This window comes from Procambarus clarkii, chromosome 60 (genome assembly GCF_040958095.1).
Source record: "Procambarus clarkii isolate CNS0578487 chromosome 60, FALCON_Pclarkii_2.0, whole genome shotgun sequence".
NCBI lineage: Eukaryota > Metazoa > Arthropoda > Malacostraca > Decapoda > Cambaridae > Procambarus > Procambarus clarkii.
In genome coordinates, this window is record NC_091209.1 from 15,793,227 (window position 1) to 15,814,691 (window position 21,465).

The 21,465-nt window shown below is 37.5% G+C and overlaps 1 protein-coding gene across 2 annotated transcripts in view; it reads right to left on the reverse strand.

Moving 5' to 3' along the window:
- Positions 1 to 20,683, reverse strand: part of LOC123766787 (TBC1 domain family member 2B) — a 425,460-nt gene extending 404,777 nt beyond the window's left edge. For both annotated transcript variants that reach the window (XR_011223356.1, XM_069307576.1), the window contains exons 1-15: positions 20,126 to 20,683; positions 18,108 to 18,252; positions 16,117 to 16,330; positions 14,421 to 14,617; positions 13,195 to 13,322; positions 11,690 to 11,891; positions 11,083 to 11,345; positions 9,679 to 9,837; positions 8,516 to 8,645; positions 7,871 to 7,993; positions 5,961 to 6,089; positions 5,629 to 5,760; positions 4,348 to 4,485; positions 2,517 to 2,693; positions 1,647 to 1,781 (exon numbers count right to left, since the gene is read on the reverse strand). Coding sequence is in view for 1 of the 2 variants with exons in the window: in XM_069307576.1 (XP_069163677.1) it covers positions 1,647 to 1,781; positions 2,517 to 2,693; positions 4,348 to 4,485; positions 5,629 to 5,760; positions 5,961 to 6,089; positions 7,871 to 7,993; positions 8,516 to 8,645; positions 9,679 to 9,837; positions 11,083 to 11,345; positions 11,690 to 11,891; positions 13,195 to 13,322; positions 14,421 to 14,617; positions 16,117 to 16,330; positions 18,108 to 18,252; positions 20,126 to 20,556 (2,703 nt within the window). In the remaining variant the exon portion in view is untranslated. The remainder of the gene's footprint in view (positions 1 to 1,646; positions 1,782 to 2,516; positions 2,694 to 4,347; positions 4,486 to 5,628; positions 5,761 to 5,960; positions 6,090 to 7,870; positions 7,994 to 8,515; positions 8,646 to 9,678; positions 9,838 to 11,082; positions 11,346 to 11,689; positions 11,892 to 13,194; positions 13,323 to 14,420; positions 14,618 to 16,116; positions 16,331 to 18,107; positions 18,253 to 20,125) is intronic.
- Between the last annotated feature and the right edge of the window lie 782 nt (positions 20,684 to 21,465).

The following is a 21,465-nucleotide window of genomic DNA, read 5'->3' on the forward strand; positions in this document are numbered from 1 at the left end:
TATGATCTGTTTTTAGGTTCTGTTGAAAATTAGTTTAGACTTAGATGAGTGATACGTGTTGTGTCAAGTGTAGTGCCAACAGGCCCCACTCATGCTGTGCCAACAGGCCCCTCATGCTGTGCCAACAGGCCCCTCATGCTGTGCCAACAAGCCCTCATGTTGCCCTTGCACAACACAAACCACACTTCCAGCCATCTTTCTTAGCCAGTGCTCGAGATGTGGTGCAAGTAGGAACAAATAATCAAACTATAGGCCTCTTAGTTTAAACATTCCAATTTCAGTATGTTAAACTAAAAATATTATAGACATAAGAAATTATAAACTTTGAAACTAACCAATAAAACAATATCTATACGCTGCAAGGACAACCATCTTCTAACTGTAAACAAATATTAAACCTTCAAATTGTCAAAAAGGCCATTATAAACGACGCAACACAATCTGTCAATAGTCGGCAAACCGTTTTCTCAAGTCACACACTCAGCCTGTAGTGTATAAGGATAGTGGAAGAAATGTTTCTAGTTGTGCTACTAATGTCCGCCTACATCCTAAAAAAATATGTTTGATAGAATACCACCGATATTTCAAAGTGAAGTACTTGCCCCTCCCAAAACTATCTTTACGAAGGCTTTGTCTTGCATAAATATTTCGGGTCTTCTTAAGTCAAAGTACTCATTGACATCATCTGGACTTGAGAAGTAATAGTAAAGGTGGGTCCTGAGTAAACACTTTGATTTATCTAGCAGCAATCTATACACTCCAGTGTTTTAAAGCTCCCTACTGTTCTTGGCATACCATACCTGAATCATTATTTGTATTTACATGCTGATATGTCAACAATTTTGGAGCAATAAAATATCTTTCAATAAAGTACTGCAAGTTTCAACTTACCTTCAATTGTTTTTGTCTTTACATATAATATGGGGTAACAAATAATACAGTAATTAAAATGACTAGTGTGCCAACTCCATCTTATTACTTAAATTTATTATTATTTTTTCGTTATGTATTTCAGCAATGAACAAATCATAACTCTAAAGGTAATGAAAATCATTCTTATAGGGGGCAGGGGGGTAGGAAATTTGATAGATGGCAAACTAAAATCATCATTATTTCAACCTATTATATAATAGTTTATTAAATTATTATTTGACAGGTTGACGTGTCATGCAATAATTTAATCAACTGTTCACCTCGGGGGTAATGCACAAGCATACCTCAAAAGAAAGTGTCTTAAGACATTACTGTATTGTGAGAATCCTCACAATCGACTTGAGAATGGTTCAGGACGGACCGAAACGTCGTCGTCCCTTCACTTTCTAGTGTGTGGTCTGGTCAACATACTTCTGCCACGTTATTGTGACTCATCGCCTGCACATTACTGTATAGTTTTTTCAGTTCTCATTCCCCCCCCCCCATTTCATTTAACAATCATTACCTTACAATATATATATATAACCAATGACTTTTTCTAACTGTAGATAATTAGAAATATCATGCAAAGTGATTTCTTCTGCAAACATCTACATAATCATATTGGCTTGGCCCTCATTCCTGATACTTACCCTCTGCATACATCTTGTATCTCATGTACCAGCCAGAACAGATGACAAAAATATAAATTACACTATACAACATGTACTTACCTCTTGTAGTCTCGGAATATCTGTGATGGGCTCTGGCACAGAGCGCAGGTAATTAAAAATATCCATGTAGTCGCATCTTTCCAAAACGCCCTCTTCGCACAACTTGAATATGGCAAGGGCGTACCGAAAGAGAACCTGAAAAACGGAAGTGTGTAAATCTTTTTAGTTTATGGAACAAAGTTTGATAAGCCTGCAATCATTATGGATAGATGTGTGGGACAAGTGGCACAATTGCATTTTGACAAGCCTGTTTTTATATTTAAGGATACAGTTGCACTTCACCAATCCTTATCAACCCTACTTAATGGAACTGTATATTATCTCTCCCCTTTTCACATAAGGTATAGAGTAAAATTTATTAATCACTCATTAATTATTCAGAATTATTATTATTCACCCTCATCCGATTTCCCCATTCTTTGGGTGGAAGAGGCATCAGCCCAAAGAAATAAAAGCAATAAAGAAAAAGGTGATTAAAACTCCTAGAAAAGAAACTCCTGTTGATTTGCCACATCAAATTTGTTGTTTTGATTTCATTTGATACTATCTTTCCATAACATTCATTATGCATACTCAATCGTCCAGATACCACAAATGCATCTCAGATTACTAATTTAAACCATTCTAACTTCTAATACATAGGTTAGCATTAAGAATGTAAGAATTAAGCAAACTGCAGAAGGTCCTTTAGCCCAAATGAAGTAGCTATTTATATACCCTGTAATGCATTCTTAAATATGTCTAACCTGTTCCTTTATGCTACATACACTCCAAGAATAGACGTCCCCACATAAAATAGTGTACAAGAAAACAGATAGAGAGTCATTTGATGTGACTTATCACAACACAGATGGCCAAGTTTAGACTCACCTTGGACCCCTCGTACAAAAAGGAATCCCAAATTGTGAGGTAGGTAACTGGAGGAATAATATCAATGTAGACGCACAGAAACCAATTAAATGTAAACAGTGAAATATCAAGACCATGATGTTCTAGATGAGTGTGAAGCCGTGGTAGCTTTTCAGCGAATAAATCCTTCAATACTCGCTGAAAAGGTAGAGAAACACAAAGATTAAAATTATGCTGACAAAAGATGCCAAGAAAATGCTTAATCACCAAATCCATGAGATTGAAAGTTTGATCCAATTTTCAAACAAACCAGCAAAGGCCTTAATGTGTACTGTTTACAGTGACAAAATCAGTGTCAAGTTAATTTGGAACAGTGTAAATTTTTTAACTGTTTTTGCCTTTCAAGACTGTAAAAGACATTGCATGTGATTTAACAATTATTTTTATAGTATATGCAATAAACACACAAACTAAATGTGCAAGAACTAATTATGCAAAGAAATAACCAATTATGCAACCTGATATTAACACATCTACATTCATCTAACAAACAATTTACTGCATTTTTAAACATTACTACTTACATGAGCTTGAATACTATACTGAATTCCTAGCAAGTATAATTGATGCAGATATTGCAAAATACTATTTACCTACATCATCACACACAGAGATCACAATAACGTGATGCATCAAATGAACAAACGGCAGTGTCTGGGATGCTCCCGGACGCAGGTTCAAATCCACGTCACGGCCCTTGTGGATTTGTTCACTATTTACCTATACTGTACTGTACTGTAATGTACTGTCCATACATCAAATAACCATACCAGGCACACCATTCATTACCTTACTACAGTGACTGACTCATTATCCATGCAACAGCTGTCAATCGAGTCCACTTACCACGTCAGTCGTGGTACAAATAGTATGCAAGACAAAAAACTAAAAATGGTCGCCCATTCGAGCCTTGGCACAGTTGTATCACATATAACATAACGTTGATATGTTCCCCGTGTAATGCCAGAGGTACAAATCGTATCATTATCCAAGTACATCCTTTCTGTACACGAATGGTGGTATGTTCTCCGTGTAATGCCAGAAGTACAAATCGTATCATTATCCACGTACATCCTTTCTGTACACGCATGGGGTGATCAAGTATTTTGTATGACAAGGACTCATTCACCTACTGGCATGTAGTAAAGTATTGTTCAACACAGACTTAATGTGTTGCCATAGGATTTGACCAGCAGGCAAAAATAAAAATAAACATTTACTACACAACAAAAAGCAAGCATATTCATTCACTTTGTGTTGAGTGAATACAAAAAGTTCCTGTCTGAGAAGAACACTTGAATGTTCCCAAAGGAAAGATTTGTTCTGGTGTCTAACTCCCACTGGACTGAATTATCAGGCTTGGCAAGATGACATCTGCACATAGCGTAACGAATCTTTTCAAATGTTCCTATTGGGTCGTACTGGTTCTAAGCAGGAACTTTGACACATCACCAAAAGTCTCTCAATGCCTTACTTAATATCACAGTGACTGCCAAGCAGTAGTCTACCTAACCATCACTTTGGATAAATAACTAATTAAATGAAAATTGCCATATTTTTCAACAAATAGAACACACATTTTTGGTTTGCCACCAACGAAGTACAGCCTATATTGTATTTACATGCACAATTACAATTTTCCCCTGCAAAATCACTTAAACCTCACCTACAGTAAATATATGATGAAACATGCTTAAAAATAAAAAAAACACAAATTATCCTCGAAAAACATAGTATACTACAGCAATAAAATAGAAAAATAAAACAGTGCCTTAATCTCTACATGTCCTACCTGATCAACTTGAGAACCCAAGAGGTTTTTATTGTAGTAATCAGGGGGCATAAGGAACTCCACAATGAACACAAGACACCAGAAGGCATCTTCTTCATTAAGGAACAATAAGGCTATGGCAGCTAAACGGTTCAGACCCTGCAACGAAATGAATACAAAATTATTAGTGCACAACATTTCTTGGCCATTTCTATTACAACTCATGCAAAAGCTTTGACAAAACAGACCATTCAAAACTGTAAAAGAAATAATTATCCAAAAGGTCCGTTTTGTTACTCCAAGAAATTTATTTGAGATCAATTACATTAGTTATGATAAAATAGTGAAGCTGTACAATGGGATCAAATCCACATCCCTGAACTCCTCATTGTATGACTTAAATATTTTCTCAGATATATTACATTTGTGAGATTCCTTTGTGCTACTCAAGTACCTTTTAATGAAATGATAAGCCCATATATCTTCCGATTAGTTAGATCTGGTAGAGGATTTCTATATAATCCTCTATGATCCTTTTCTAAGTTACACTTTCAGCAACTCTCCACGTTGCTAAAATTCTCAAATGGAAAGGCAGATGCCAATATGCTTGGTTCCAGCACCGTCGCAGGAACTGCCAGAACGAGGTTGAAGTCAACAACAAACTGCCTTAGGGGGCTCCAACTCTGGATTTTTCCTCGAGGTTGACTCCTGAAGCCCGTCCCAAAAAGTGGGTAAAGCCACAAGGCAGCGGAGGTTTGAGAACAGGGTTTTCCTTACCCTAGATGACTTAAATGGGCGATATATCTCGTTATACTTTCCCCAGGTGATGGGTGACTGGCCCAGTGTAGATCTCAAAAGTGACCAAGACATAACTTATTAAAAAAAAAAACAGCTGACAAGGCCCAATTGCTTATCCATGCCTTGAACTTAAATTAATTTATTTTTTAACTAATTCAAACCAGAATTTAAGGCGACATAGTTGCATATCAGTTCTCAAGCTAACATTAGTGGGATCTCATAATATAACAAATTTGACGACTACAGTAACAGTATCACCATCACCATGCAACCCGCATAGTTTCAAATAATGACCAAGTAAATTATTTGAACGAGCCTCAATTAACTTTGTGAGTACTGTAGTCACATTTTATGACTGTGCAGATTTTGAGGCGACTAGTCAAACCATTAATAACTTCACATTTAAAATAAAAAGGTTTGCCATTACAAATAAAATAAATGTGGTAATCCAAGTTAACTACAGCATACATAGAAACTATACAAATATTTCATAGTTATCATCACCTGGCAATAACCAACTTGGGGATTATGGCGTGAAAATGCTAGCAACACCCGCCTCAACTTGGCTATCCCATCGGAGTGGAAAGATTCATAGTGGCGGTTGTTGGGTAATGTCCGCAGCAGGTCCAGTTCAATCTGAAAGCACATCTACAATTAGTACCTCCCAGCTGCTAACTTTACTGAATAACATGCATATTTTTATCATCATTCACCATCACAATTGTTATCATGTAGTATACTACTCATAAAAGCACTAGTAAAAAGGAGGAAAAGGGGAGGACCCCTGTTTTATGGATAATATTTAAGTAAACATTGAATTACAACAAATATCTTACCTGTTTGGCCGCAGCATCAAGTGTAGAAGAAGTTGTTCGCTGGGCAAGAAGATCTTGATAATAGGAAGGTGGAATTGCAGCTTTCAAAGGAGCAACTTGCGAATCTATCAGCAGCCGCCACACTTTACCCTGCAGTAGACAAATTCAGTACAGAAAAATATTAACTAATTATTTATTGCAGTGCCTAACTCAATGTTAGCCACTAACCTATCACCTAGAATAATACACAATTCATCTTCAGATGATAAATCTGAATTCCTTTGATATACTGTAGTAATGACATAATATGTTTACGACCCATCTGTCCTGCCATACCACCAAAACAAAATAAATTTAAAGTGTTGAAAACAGATAAAACTCTCCTTTCTGAGCTGGTGACAGTTTCTCCCATTGACAATGTAACAAACATCACTCATTATGTTGCGAACTTCAACCTAACCTAATTCAGTTAGAATTGTGTTTAAAAGCCCCTACAAAGCCATAACACGAGGAAGGGATACACTGGAGAATTCTCAATCCAACTCCAAATGAGCATCAAAAGGTACATTCCACTACTCAAAAACCTCTTCCAAGTAACACTTGAAATTTAACAGACCGCTAAATATTGCTCTGCTACCCCAATCTGCCGAGGCTGATGCCTCTACCCTTCACCAGGTGGAAGCACCACTAATGTATTATAAACAGTCAGCTGGGTAATTCACATGCCGTTCTTCCCACTCCCTTCAAGAATCCAAACACCTGGGTCTGAAACCCCATCCCTGGGGGAAAAAAAAAAAGAGGAAGGGGCAGCTGAAGAGGAAGAATTGCAGCTGAATGCACTATTGAGCTGATGACGAAGACATTTCGACCCATGTCAGTCCGGTTAGCTCATTAGAAAAGAAACAAGTGAAAAAAAGTGTTTCAACAGTGAAACATTGTGCATGAAGCATTTACTTCACTTAACTGATAGAAAAGATCTCTTGCCATCCGAGTTGGTGTTCACAAGGATATTATCCGAGGGAAAGGTCAGACGAGTTCACCTATTGTTGTGTTTACACTAGTGGTGCTGGCACCTGGTGACGAGTTGCAGCAATAACAAGGCAGGCAACTAGTTATCGGCTGTTAAGAGCAGCAGACCAATACTTGGTGGGTTGTTCAATTGCAAGCATTGCTTGTAAGTGGCTTTTTAAATAGTTATTCGTGACCGAATTGAGAATTCTTGCCTCTCCCTCTTCCTACTCTTCAGGTCTGATAGGGAAATTTAAATGATGATCCCTGGGTCATGAGACAGAAAGACAAACTGGCCTAGGCTGGAGCTCACAATGTCCAGGGATTTTTTTTTTTTTTTTTTTTTTTAAGGATTGACATCCAGTAAATCCTCCCCGGCCAGGATACGAACCCAAGACAAAGCGCTCGCGGAACGCAGGCAAGCGTCTTGCCACTACGCCACGGAGACTGTAGCCTATCAAAATGGAACAAAACATGAGGAAACAACTGATTGCCCTATGCTCAGAAATTTTACTTTGAACTTGCACATCAATTTCCTGACTACAAGTTCCAACTACATAAAGGTTGCAGCTTACATTGATACACAAGCTTAGTACATTCCCTCATGTTTGGGTTGCATGCATCCTTTGTTCCTAGCCAGTCATAACTAACCCTCATTCCTCTTACAACATTCTTCCACCCAGAATCCAATTTAGCAATCAAATGCCTGTGTTAGTGAAGGCTACAGAATCACACTAACATGAATGCTCATCACTAAATACTGAGCTGAGAGGATGAAAAACAAGTGAAGAGGAAATTACATTTTAAGGAAGCACTTTAGGTCTCTCTCCTTTTCTCTTTAAGTGCAAGAAAAAATGTGCAGGAAATGGTCATATCACAATTAAAACTTATGCCATAAATGAAAGTCAAGCTAGAAAGCACACCTTGTACTGGTAGGGAATACCTCCCCGAATGAGGTATTTAAGTTCCGTGCACTGTGGTAGCTCCTTTGCACTCGTACCTGCCAGGAAGCTTTCCCATTTGCTTTCCCACGAGCTCCCACTATTCTGCAACAAAATATCATATTAAAATTCTAATTACAATCTAGCTTAAATGATAGAGTACTGTACTGAAAAAAGAGCATACATAAAAAACATTAAAAAAAAAAGCATAAAAAGAGCATGTATTTTAATGAACTGCAAAGTAGAAAAATAGACAAAATCGTACTGTACAAAAAGTTCATCACTATATCTCTCATCAAGCGAATTTACACAAGTTAACATAACAAAGAATGTAAGATGGAAATCAATGTAGAAAAAAAAACACTATATAATAAAAATAGGAAAGAGGGGTATCTAGCCTCATGAAGATTGCGAGATAAAATATCAAGTAAACCAGGTAAAGATGACAACAAAATGTTACCCAGTAAGTGCTATTTTTCTTACTACCCATAGAAGCACTAGAAAGAAAACCCATAAATAAGAGAGATGTCTTAAAGGTTTAATACACAAAGTGTATTTTAAGACAGCTGCACACATTATTAGCAAAAGTGAAACCATGTACGAAAACAATTTTTTATTTTTATTTACCTGCACCTGATGGGCAAGAGCTTGAGACTGCTTTTGGAGATAATTGGCTCTCGACTGTAAGCTTCCTCCATCGGGGGCAGTAGTGCAGAATCCGTATTCATCATACTCTCGACCTTTGTTTTGCATAACTCTGCAGGTATCAAGGTCTCGTTGAAAAGTGATAATTATTGAATCAGTTACAAACCACCTTCATTGACCACTGTTAAGTCTATATATTTTTTTTTAATTTTGTGCATATTTATAGATTTTTGTGACATTCTGTGCCTTCAATGAGATAATTCATAGCTGTATATAAAGAGGGAATAAAGTTGTATATAGAGAAGGAATAACAATATTAGAAAATTAACATAAATTAATAATAGATCATGGAATAGTAGATGGGAGAATGAGGAAGGAAGTACTAGTATTGTACTGTATTAAAAGTCAAGATAAAAAGGAAAAACACACAAGTGATGATCTGATGTGAACTTCAAATGTCATATCAGTTGAGCACAACCAGATTAACAACATTCAAAGCAACACTGAAAAAAAATCAACAGATTCAGTCAGATAAAACCCATTAGAAAAATTTATCCGATTTGCCACTATAGAGCCTAGGAGAGAAATGGCTAAACACCAGGCACAAAGTTAAAGCTGCCAGCTCCACCAACACTGGTTGTAATGTGTCAGGCTGCAAGCAGCCGCCTCCAACAGCCTAGCTGACCAGACCACCAACCCGGAGGCCTGATCAGAGACCGAGCCCCAGGGACGTTGATTCTTGGAACATAAGGTAACCACAAGGTAAGTAGGTAACTACCTGCTGGCAGTAGGGGCAACTTTGATTTTTAAATTATAATGAACAGGGTTATATTTCACATTCCACTTATTGCTCATTCTTTTGCATAGGAGTGAGCTGGTCTCTGGGTAATGGCTTGACGCACCTTCATATCCCTTCCATACTTGTCTAGAGACGATTTGCAAAGATCCCTGTAAAGGAAGGGGAGCAAAATCGACAAGAGCCAGGTGTGCAATACAAGTACAGTACTGTACTGGGGAAAGAAGAAAGGAAGAGTAGGAAAGGACACACCAAAGTTAGAAAGTTTCGTTCCTGCTCCGGATTGTTCCAGTGCTTAGAGTAACGAAATAAAAGTCATTATTGTGCTATCATAATTATTGTGACTTACCTGAGATCTGGAGGCCCGTGAGCTTCGACCACATCCTGCAGCAGCTGAGATACAATGGATGGGTCGTGCTGAGTTGCCCGAGGAGAATGCAGCTCATTCAGCAATAGGAGATATTTACTCTGAATCTGATAAAACTTGGCTTCCCATTCACTTGATTCTCTGTAACAAAAGCAGGTTGGTCACACTTAACATACTGTATAAGCAGATTAACTAGAAATATGTTATGAATGTCCAACCATTTATGAATATAGTGTTGATCTGATTTGGTTACAATGCATTTCTTAATAGATCTTGAAGTTTGAACCTTTGCTAATTATGTATTTATCTAAAGTATTTTATCTCCACCCCTTTAAAGTGAGAAATGGGGTATTAATAATGCATGTGTATACAGGTATATATACACACACACACACAGTATTTTGTAAGCCTATCTTTACTGAAAAATTTAAATTACAGACCAGCAATCAGCCACTTCGCATTAGGTACAGACACTACTTATTTGGATATACCAGTTTCTCATTCTGGACTGTCCAAATAAAGTTAATAATAAAGTGGCGAGAGCAAGCAGTCCAAATAAATTGTGAAATAAAGAGGTGACAGCAAACGGCCATGAGTCATCACAACATTATTTTTGGTTATTAGTTAGGCCTTGGTCCCAAAGCGTCTAGAAAACATGCAGTCGTCTGTACAATAATTTCATTAAAATTATAATGAGATCCACCAAACACTACGACTGAGTAACTGCATCAGGGACTGTATAGTAGCCAGCAGTGGTTAAATACAGTACAGGAATATGAGAACTGCGACTTAATAAGAGACAACATAATATGCAGTTAAACAACCATGAATCAAAATATTCAAAGATGACAACAAATGCAAAAATAAAATATTCAATAGTACTTTGGACATCAAGGTAAGGACTATCTTAGCTTCTTCTTACAAAGGAAAACTTAAAATATTACAGGATGGTCAGATGTAAAATTAGATAAAATTACAACGCAAATGACTGTTGGAATGACAAATTAAGAGCTTGAAAAAGAAAAATGGAATTTCCATTAAAATGGAAATTAAATATTTTTTTAGCAATGCATTGCAAATGAACTTGCATCTCTGTCCACCCAAGAGACGCAAATTCATATCCACCATATTACTTCACAACTTTCTCAACTTTATCATTCTATTGTGATTTCATTATGCAAAATGGGAATGTTTCAACACAAGATAAAATATCCTCATGAGAAAGGGCCAACTTACCAGATATGAGTAACCACTATAGAAAGGTCAAACATGTGCCTCGACTCTCACATGCAAAGGTTCCACATGAGCTATTCTGTCTTACAGAAGCACAATGGACATTAAGATACAAAAAAAAACTTTTAAGTCATAACAAGCAGATTGACATACTTGATCAGCTTCTGCTCCCTCTCAGATGAAAGATTCCTGATGAGATTCAGTTCAAGGATCTCCTTATTTAAAAAGCTGTTTTGGTTTCTATAAGCTTCAAGGGAATCTTTGAGAGCATCTTCTTCTGTGTCTGTTGTCTGTGTTCCTCGAGTGGTTAAATCACATGTTTTGAAAACAGACATTGGTGGAGGGGATACTGGGAGAGAGCCTGCATTAGTTTCATCTACCTGATGAGTTAGGCTCACTATAGCCTCATCCTTTGCCTGAAAGAGTAAGTATTTGTTAATATCTACTGTATGCTACTCTTTCATATATGCAATACTGTACCACTCCCTATACCTCCACACTACTCTTATGCACATATACCATGCACCATACATGCACACAACTCCCTATGCATGTATACAACTCCCTATGCATGTATATCATTCCCATGCATGTATATCATTCCCATGCATGTATACCATGGCACAAACAATACAAATGGCTAAACTGGAAAAATATATACTGTCAAACACTTATACACTGCTTGAAACTGATGCATATCTTATGTTTTCTTATAACTTGGTAAAAGATACATTTATAACAAGGATTTTAAATACCGTACCTCAATCAGGCATGTGAGCATAGAGAGCTTTTCATTAAGACGTTCCTCGTGAAGCTGGGCATCAGAGAGCTGTTCTTGGAGCCGGGCAACCTCATTAGTCAACTTCTGGTTGTCGTGTTCCAAGTTTACAATGTGGCGATCCTTTCCACGCAATATCTCCAGGACATGACTGTCTGTTAGATCACTTCGGTCCAAACTTATGCTAAATATGGGCAAAACCTTGAGATTAGAGTTCAACTTGCTGTTATCTTGAAACCATTTAAACATCAATACAGTGCTGGGTTAAAAGAATCAAGATGAGAATTTGAGAGTCAATCAGTCAAATAATCAAAACGTTAAGAAGGGGGATGGGAATTATCAAGGAAAACCGCCAAGCCATTACGACTTTACAGCACTGGGAACTGGCAAGGGATCAGGATAAGGATTTGGGATGGAGACGGAGGGAAGGGAATGGTGCCCATCCACTTGGACGGTTGGGGATTGACCGCCGACCTGCATGAAGCAAAACATTAAGAAAAGGAGGTATGTATATACTATAGTAAAACACATGCACATTCATTAATACTGAATTTGTGTATTTCCATAACGAATGCAAGTTCAGGAAAAAGTTAATCAAATATTTTATTTATTCTCACTTGAATGACATCTCATTTTAACTTAACTTTTAGACTATGTTTAATTATATAGATGACCACTATCTACTCATGTGAGGTCAGAAGATTGAGTTCAAGAGTACTCTCTCCCACTAGTAATTTGTTTCGCATCACTCGCCCTCCTCCCCATTGCATGACCAGCCAGCAATTCCACACTATTATTACAGTCCATAATACTTCCCTATTTATTTATGTACTATACCTTTTCTAGATCCCTGAAGCCTATGAATGATACTGTCAACTACTTATTTTTTTTTTATTAAGCATTATCTAGGTATAGATACAGTAATTCAATTCTATCCTATATTTGCAGCCTTTGATCTGTAAACACATTAATTTTATATCATGGCTTATTGTTATATAACTTACATTCCGCAAAGAAAATGTATACCTGCTTCTCACATTCATTCTATAAATCCTGTCTTTGATACAAAACCAGATACTGCAGCCATCCAATTTATGAAGAACTCATCCAGTCGAGAATATATATTAACCAGGAAAGGAGTCAAATCTCACTTCCCATCCCTGAAGTCTGATGGCTGAGTTGAAAGCGCTCGGGATTCGTAGCCCTGAGGTTCCGGGTTCAAACCCCAGTGGAGGCGGAAACAAATGGGCAGAGTTTCTTTCACCCTGATGTTCCTGTTCACCTAGCAGTAAATAGGTACCTGGGAGTTAGACAGCTGCCACGGGCTACTTCCTGGGAATGTGTAACAAAAAGGAAGCCTAGTCGAGGACCGGGCGGCGGGGATGCTAAGCCCCGAAATCATCTCAAGACAACCATTACTCAAACCCCTAATCAAAACATAACTGACAAACCCTAACTATGATATATTGAAAAAGAACTTTACTTACAGTGTAGCTTTTTCCTGTTGTAGAGAGTCGAGTTCCTTCTGTAAGAGGTCTATAACTTCCCGAGATGCTTGATATTCGTCTTGAGTAGCAGTCAGATCTTCCTTAGCGGATGTTACTTCTCGTTGAAGCTATAGGATTAAAACTAACTACAGTATGAAATATGTGGAAAGACATCAATCTTAATTTACAGTCTTGACAAAACTGCACTAATTAAATAAATAAAACATGAAAAGATTGCTGTCAGCAAAATATATAAAAAGTTGAATTAATAAAACAACCTTTTCTGTTGTGCTCCCAAAACTTGCCTCTGAAACCACAAAGCAGAACACCAGACCTCCGAGACCCATCTGTCACCGACCAGAAGGCAGGTTAAGAGTCTGTCCCACTAAACAAAGTTAGAGGAACAAGGGAACAGAGATCAACCACAAAATTCATCAGAAAGCATTGGCACACCTACATAAAATGACTTTTTGAAGATTAGGCATCCCGGAAGAATTATGCAAATGACTGTTGCCACAGGGTAAATATCCTAACACTGTAGTGCCTGACTGCTACCAGAGGGAAGCTCAAGTTATCTATAGTCTAAGCCTGCTCCCCCTCTCCCGCATTCTTTCAACTGGTGTAGTCCATCCATCATGTGTAGTCTAAGCTGGGCCTAACATTGCTTTGTAACCTTCAGCTAAGTGGTCTTGGTTTTTCCAGGAACATTTCGCTCTACTGGGGGAGCCATTAATATGTTTTTTTGTGAATTTTGTGAATCTATTTTGTGACTAATCAAGTGAGTTTGAGGGGCACACTGGCTAAAATCATTATGTCCTTGACTGCCACCTGGTGGTGGTCAGGCACATCACAAGAGTGCTTATCCCTTCACAAGTGTTTGCCTTGTTACTTCTGTGTTCTATATTTCCTTTAAGCAGTATTTGTATTATTTTTCTGCACTAGTGCTATATTTTCTTTAGTTTTAGGTTGATTTCTGATCCTCAAGCTCCCCTCAACAGCCAGTAGGAAGGGTGGGTCTCAGAAGCCTGATGCATCTACCTAAAGCTTGGCTGGAACAGTATTTAGCTCGGGGGAGCTACTGAGATGATTCTCTCAGAAATGTTCAAGATACTGCATTAGTTTTAGGAAGATGCACCAGGCTTCCGAGACCCACCCTGCCACCTGGCTTAAATGTAAAAACTGCCTTTATTGCAGAAATATCAAAATAAACTTTTATAAATTGGTACCTCTTCACATTTTCTGCACGCAGATTTGGAATGTAAGTTGGGAACATCAAATCCATCTTTCCCTTCCAAGGATGCAGATCTTCTCCCACGAAAAGAGCTACGAAGCTTTCGCCCAAGATTTCCGAGAGTCAGATCATCCGTGGGAGAACTAAGAGGGCTATGCCTGGATGCCTGAGGACTAGTTGGAGACTTGGGAGCTGGATAAAAAAAAAAAAAAGTGAATTAAAAAATTTACAGTATTTATTTATTTATTCACCAACACCTTACAATTTTTATCAATACATAATGGCTACTGCAGATGTAGTCTTCCTTTACCATGCTAGCCATTAACTCTGCCTTCATTTTAATTTTTAAACTGCCTTAAACACCACTTTAAACAAACCGAAGAAGAATTTTTAATGTCAATTCAGTTCGGGTAAGTGATGCTGTCATTCTCTTCTATAGTACAGTACTAAGAAACTTTTGCCAAAATCTGTTGCCTCAACACACACACACAAATGGGAAAGTTGAACAAAATCAAAATTTAAGAAATGCAGTACTGAAAATAAATTGGAAACTTGAAAGGATACAAGAGGCATCATACATAAGACAGATTGCACCCAGATATTTCAACAATTTTACATAAAAAATTAGTACTGTACTTTTGTATGTAAAATATTAATCAATATTAAACCCCAATATATTAAGGCACCCAACCCACCCATGTAAAAGAGGGAGGGAGGGAGGAAGGGCAGTCTTATTATATTGGGGTTTTGTCTAGTCTTCTACGTGAAGACGGCTTCTCAAGAACAAAACATTTTGTCAACCCATTAATCAAATAAAATTACTATCACTATGATACCTCAAAGGCATTGATGAAATTAACAAGAGTATAAAACCTATAATTTTAGATATAACCAAACATCCATATTTTCTTATATATATCTAAAGGCAAGTAAATACTGCACAATATACAGCATGGATAAAAACTTACAAAAATTGCCCTTTTCCCTAACTATATTACTGTCATAAAGCAACAAAATTTCCTTCAAAATGCAAAATTTATAAAATAATAGCCACTTAACAAAAAGATGTTATATATGTTGATGCTAAATATAAAACTATTTTGTAAATATAATTTGACAGTAAAATCATTTGGTAATTTACCTTAAGAATTGTGCAATATATATATTGTCAGCTAGCCAATTAGTTCTTTGAGAAGAACTAGGGAATAAGGTGAAATGGGATAGAGATGATATGGGAGGATTAATTAAACTATAGATGAAAAGATCCTATATGTGGCCTACAGAGTTGAATTAACTCTGAGTTGGATTAAAAGCAATTGTATCTACATTTAGTCATCTCAACATTGTGAAGGACTAAAAGATTGTACGAGAAAGACTAGGGGTAAATGGTTTCTAGGGTATGGCTAGGAAGACTGTAGAGATAACCAAAAGTGCAAGTAAGGCTCTTTTACTCAAGCTTAATTAGAAACAGTTCTGTATGTAAACGAAATGAAGGTGTAACATTCTTTGTTCCATTCATCTGATTGAAGAAGTCGTTCCTGCCCTTGCAGTTTTTAAGAATGATCTTCCCAAAGGTCCTTGTATTTTGTGTATTTTAATTCTTCACATGCTATATAAATGATATCATGAAGTCCTGCTGAAAATCTATCTTTTGATGAGAATTTGCACTAATGATAAAATGGTTTACTTACATTCACTATTAGTTTTAAAAATCTTGCGTTGAGTATTAGGAAGCAAATTTGACAGGGCTAATCGAGCATCAGTTAGTGCAGAAGTTGATCGAGGGGGTAGATCATTCATCCCAGAGTCAGGAGGGAATGTCATTGGTGCAAGGAGGTCATGGTGAGGATCCGGAGTCGGAACATCACCACTCTTGTTATCTTGCAGTAGCCCAGATACTGGTCGCTTCAATTTCCAAACATTATTAGTCAAAAAATAAATAAAGCACAAAGTACTGTACAGCAGATCCTCGCTTTAACAAACCTTGCTCTAACAAATTTCTGGATGGTCTGAACTGATTGTGCTCAGTGCAAATTGTTCAGTAGAACAAAAAAATACCAAATTAAATGAGGATTATTCATCCAAGCTGTTGCCGACGCTGAGCATCTGGAGGAAGCTGTCAATCATCATCTATGATTCACCTAATTGTAAACTATTGTAGTGCTTAAAAACTTTTAAATGAAAATACTGAATGACATATTTTACAAATTATATTATAAACTACAAATATTTAAAGAAAGATATTCATTCAGCAGCCAAAAGTGAATCAATTATTATGATGTGTTACTACCAACTGTCAATACCCAAAGAAATTTTAGTCAAGTTTAAATACAGTACTAATAAAAAAACCAACAAAAATACGATAAATATTTAAACAAGTATTACTGACAGACAATAACAGCTCTAAGCTATACATAAAAAAAATATAAAATTGTTTCCAGGCCATGAGTTAATACATATGTTCAACAATACTATTTACTTTGCCGAATCAATAATATATTGGTAATTATCACATTATCTGCATTGTAATTTTCCTTTTTTTTTTTTATTAACAAGATATCTTACTGGAGTGCCATATGCTGAAGATTTTTAATTAAAGTCAAAATACATTTCCACTGGAGAGAAAATTTATGACACAAAAGCATGGTCTAAGCTGCCGGGCATGACGAATCAAAAGTGTCAGCTGACAGGCAAGTGTGGGGAGTGAGAGGGTGGTTCTCTTGAGATGATTTTGGGTTTTAGCGTCCCCGTGGCCCGATCCTCGACTAGGCCTCCTTTTTGTTACACACCCCCAGGAAGTAGCATGTAGCAGCTGTCTAACTAGCAGGTACCTATTTACTGCTAGGTGAACAGGGCATCAGAGTGAAAGAAACTACCCATTTGTTTCCGCCTCCACCGGGGATCCAACACGGAACCTCAGAACTACAAATCCCAAGTGCTGTCCACTCAGCTGTCAGGCCCCTTGTGGGTGGAAGTCAATTCCTCTCTCCCATCCTCCCTCATCAAAGTTTAGTGAAGAAGTTTTTAATTGTTTTATATGTTTAGTTCCAATAATATTATCATACAGTATACTGATTATATCATCTTGATACGTTGTTCCCCAATGATCACTATCATATGCCATGGTCAAAATGAAAAACGCATAATAAATTAATTTTTTTCAAATTTTATATCAAATTGTTTGCCATTGATTGAGCAATTATGTGTCATGGTCAAAATGATGAATAGATAAATCAATTTTATATGACTTTTTCTATAATATATACTGTACTTGAAGAAAAATGGGTCATGATGGATTCATGCTTACCTAAATGTGCTTCAGGGATATTATGAAGTTATTTCACTACACTACTCTTCTGGTAAGGTAAATCACAATCATTTATATGCATTATAGTTGATGTAGGCCCATCCTCTTATTTTTTATTCTAGGGTGGGGGTAGGGATTGTGTGGGGTTTGATGGGTTGAACAAAATTCTTAATGGAACAAGGTGGCCTCGTCCCATATAGTTTGTTTAAGCGAGGTCCCACTGTATGATGCCTCACTGACACTAATGCAATATTCATTCAATATTCTTTGTTAATACAGTACTGTATTTTTCCATCACACTACAGTAATTTCATATTAATTTTAGTAACAACTGTACACTTCAATAATGCAGAATGAAAACATTAAAATTTATACCCTAGTAGAAGTAGTTCGGCTAGCTGGAGTCTTAGTAGCAGTGCGTCTTTGGCTAAACTCTCTGCGTGCTGATTGTAACTGCTGCAGCCAGTACATTCGGCTCTTTGACGATGATGCCTCCAAGAGTGTCTCATCATTACCACACCTTAAATAGATGCACAGACTGTACAACCAATGATTTCATTAAAAACTATGTACACTTTCCTCAATCTCTCTAGAAATCTTGGTGAAATATAAAACAAGAGACATTTACCAATGGATTAATATCAGTGTATTTTTAATATTTTTTTGCAATATTATACTCAATTGGAATCGGTATAATTTTCACACATACTTTAACACCTCATACATTTAAATTTACATTTTGACAAAGGGTTATGGTGAAAATCATTCATGGAATAAAAATACACAAATACAAATACAGCTAGCATCATGCATTTGTACAAAATTAATGTTTATACAGTACAGTAATACTGTTATTGTTGCTATAGTATATACTAAATTTACTGTTGTAATATGGACTACCACATAGCCTCTAGGGCTTTCTCAGCCTTTTAACCCTTAAAATAATAATGGGTCATACATTAGATAAAAATACATCGATTTCATTGTCTACTGAAAGGAGACGATTTCTGTCTTTGCTCTTGATTCTGGTTAAATGTAAACAATTAAACACAAAAAGACTCAAAAATACATTTACTGTACATATGATTAGAATTAGCCTATCACTATTTTTTGCAGAACCTCTAATAATCTTGGCAGGGGGAGGGTTCATGGACCCAAGTTAAGAACCCCTGCTCTAGGAAGTTGATATTATGAAAGTTAGTAAATTGCCTTGTCAATGTTTTACTTTTGGACCCAAAAAGTTTTGTTTTCATATCACTTGTCACCAAGGATAGAATTTATATTTGTATATGTATTGATAGCCATACAAAATAAAGCCTATTTGATTGGCTAATTTCTTGACTGGTCGATTTATTAACTAGCTGGCAAAACATTAAGCATTGAATGTAATGAAATGTCGCTCTTCTGGTAGGTCCCAAGCGATTACCAGAGATTAACTTGGGTACCACAAAGCCTTAGTCCAACACAACATGTCTCTCGAGACTTCTGTCACCTGCCCTTGTGCAACCAAGACAAACGATTGTTTTCCAAGGTATAAATACCCCGACTGTGATGTGCCCAAATCTCCTGCGGTCCCCACAAGCCTACCCCCTCACTCTGGAGTTCCCCATGTAAAAATCCCAACCCAGTGGAGAAGAAAAAAATAGAGACAAGTAGCCACAAGAGGCCCCAACAGTAAAGGGCATTTCATTAATTTCAATGCTTTATTTCTGGAAGGGGCCTTTCCATGCCTCCCTAAGTTTATCCACAACGGCACCTCAATAATGGAGGCTGGCTTTTCCAAAAAACATATGGGGAGGACTGGTCTGACCCATGTAAGAAGAAAGGCAGGGGCTAAGAGTGGCAGGCACACACCACATACCCAAGCACACACAAAAATGGCAAGAGGGAAAGACACCCAACTGAAAATACGAGGATATCAACAGAATTGTCACTAGAGGCCTGACTCTGAATATCAGCCATAGACAAAATAACAAAGAAAGCCATCAATGCAGCAAACTTTCCTACATCCTCAGATTGAAGATAAACAACCAACTGGCTGGACTGAACCACTAGACAGCAAATTTGGTTATCAGTCATTCCAATAAACTTAATTTATATATATATATATATATATGCTAAGTTTAGGACATATTAGGAGGCATTTCATTTACAAACTATTTTCCTACAAGATCTTCATCAAGTGCAGAAAAACGTTCACAATAACTCAAGCATTTTTAATGCTTGATGCTCATCAGCATAGGATTAGCCAGGAAGATTATGTCTAGTAAAGAGGTAGGGAGGTTAGCAATAGGTTGAGACAAGGTAGCAAGGAAACTATCACCTCATTTTGTTAATCGTAACATTGTGTACAATATAAAACATACTGATGTACCAACTATATAGAATCTTACCGAATAGTAAACTGTCCTTCATTTTTATTCACTGGGTCAAAGAAAAATGTTGCCAACGATATGTCGATCATTCCAAGAGGCTCGGGATCATTCTTCTGCTTGTAATAATACAACTTACACACACTGTCAGAGTACACGAACCACCGCTTCTTGTGGGAGCTGCCCAAGCTCTTGAGACCAGGAACGTGCCTCTTGCTGGACGTTCCAGACAACTTGTAAAGATACCCCGACAACCTATACTCCTTCCTGGAGTTTTTGTCGGCAGCCTCATCCTTCTCTTCAATCTTGTGGAGGCTGTCAGCAGTTCTGGACCAGTTGCGGGGCCTACCACTCGCCCCAGGACTAGAGTGCGACCTCTCCCTTAGTTTCACCTCCCACTCCCCCGGCTCACTGGCAGGAGGAGAATCCGGCACAAGCGGTTGGTAGAACATATCTGCGGGTAGAGCCCCATGGAAGGGCGGGTGGTGTGGCCTGCAGGAACAGTCTGGGCAGAGTGTGAGGCCCAGCGTTCATCGGCGCCGCCCTTCCCGTGCACACGTAAACAAACACCTGCAATAGACGCCGTGACCGCCTCCCTCCACCTCGACACTTATACTCTCACCACCATAATATTTATTAATAAATCATCACAGTTATGATAAAAATAATGATGATGATAACCATAATGACATAATGATAACCATACTAACCACAATGACCCCTGATTCGATAACCGGGTGGGACAAAAATGGTTAAGCACGTTTTCTTTTATCTCATGGCCCTGTCCAATTAGGTACCCAGGAGTTAGTCAACTGTTGTGGGGGTTGATATCCGGAGGATCAGTAGTCTGACCTTCAGGAGGAGAGGGAGACCTCAATATGAGCTTAACATATGAGTATATATTTACAACCTTCCTGTCCCCGACACACATACACATCTCCTGTGCCAGGTAAGTACGACGGGCTCACCATAGGCCATGCTGCTTAGAACTTTTTTGTTCCGAGAAGATGAATCTAAAACGACATGTCCCCGACAACGGGACCTAAATTATACTAATGATAATTATCATAATACTCATATGGCAATAATTATAATAATAATAATTATAATCTCATGCTCCTGATTATAATTACTTACGTAAAAGTAATTATAAAGCCCCTACGTAAAGAAGTAACGTAAAGCCCCTACTTACATAGAATAGGTATACAAGCCTACTTAATATAGTCATTAAAGTCACTTAGCATGTATGGGGTGCATAATAAATGAACTAAACTAACTTCAGTTTAATGAGGGTGGGAGAGCTTGCACTCAGTAGGAAGCGGAAAGCGAGTGAACAACATGTACAGGATGCAGTAAGGCAC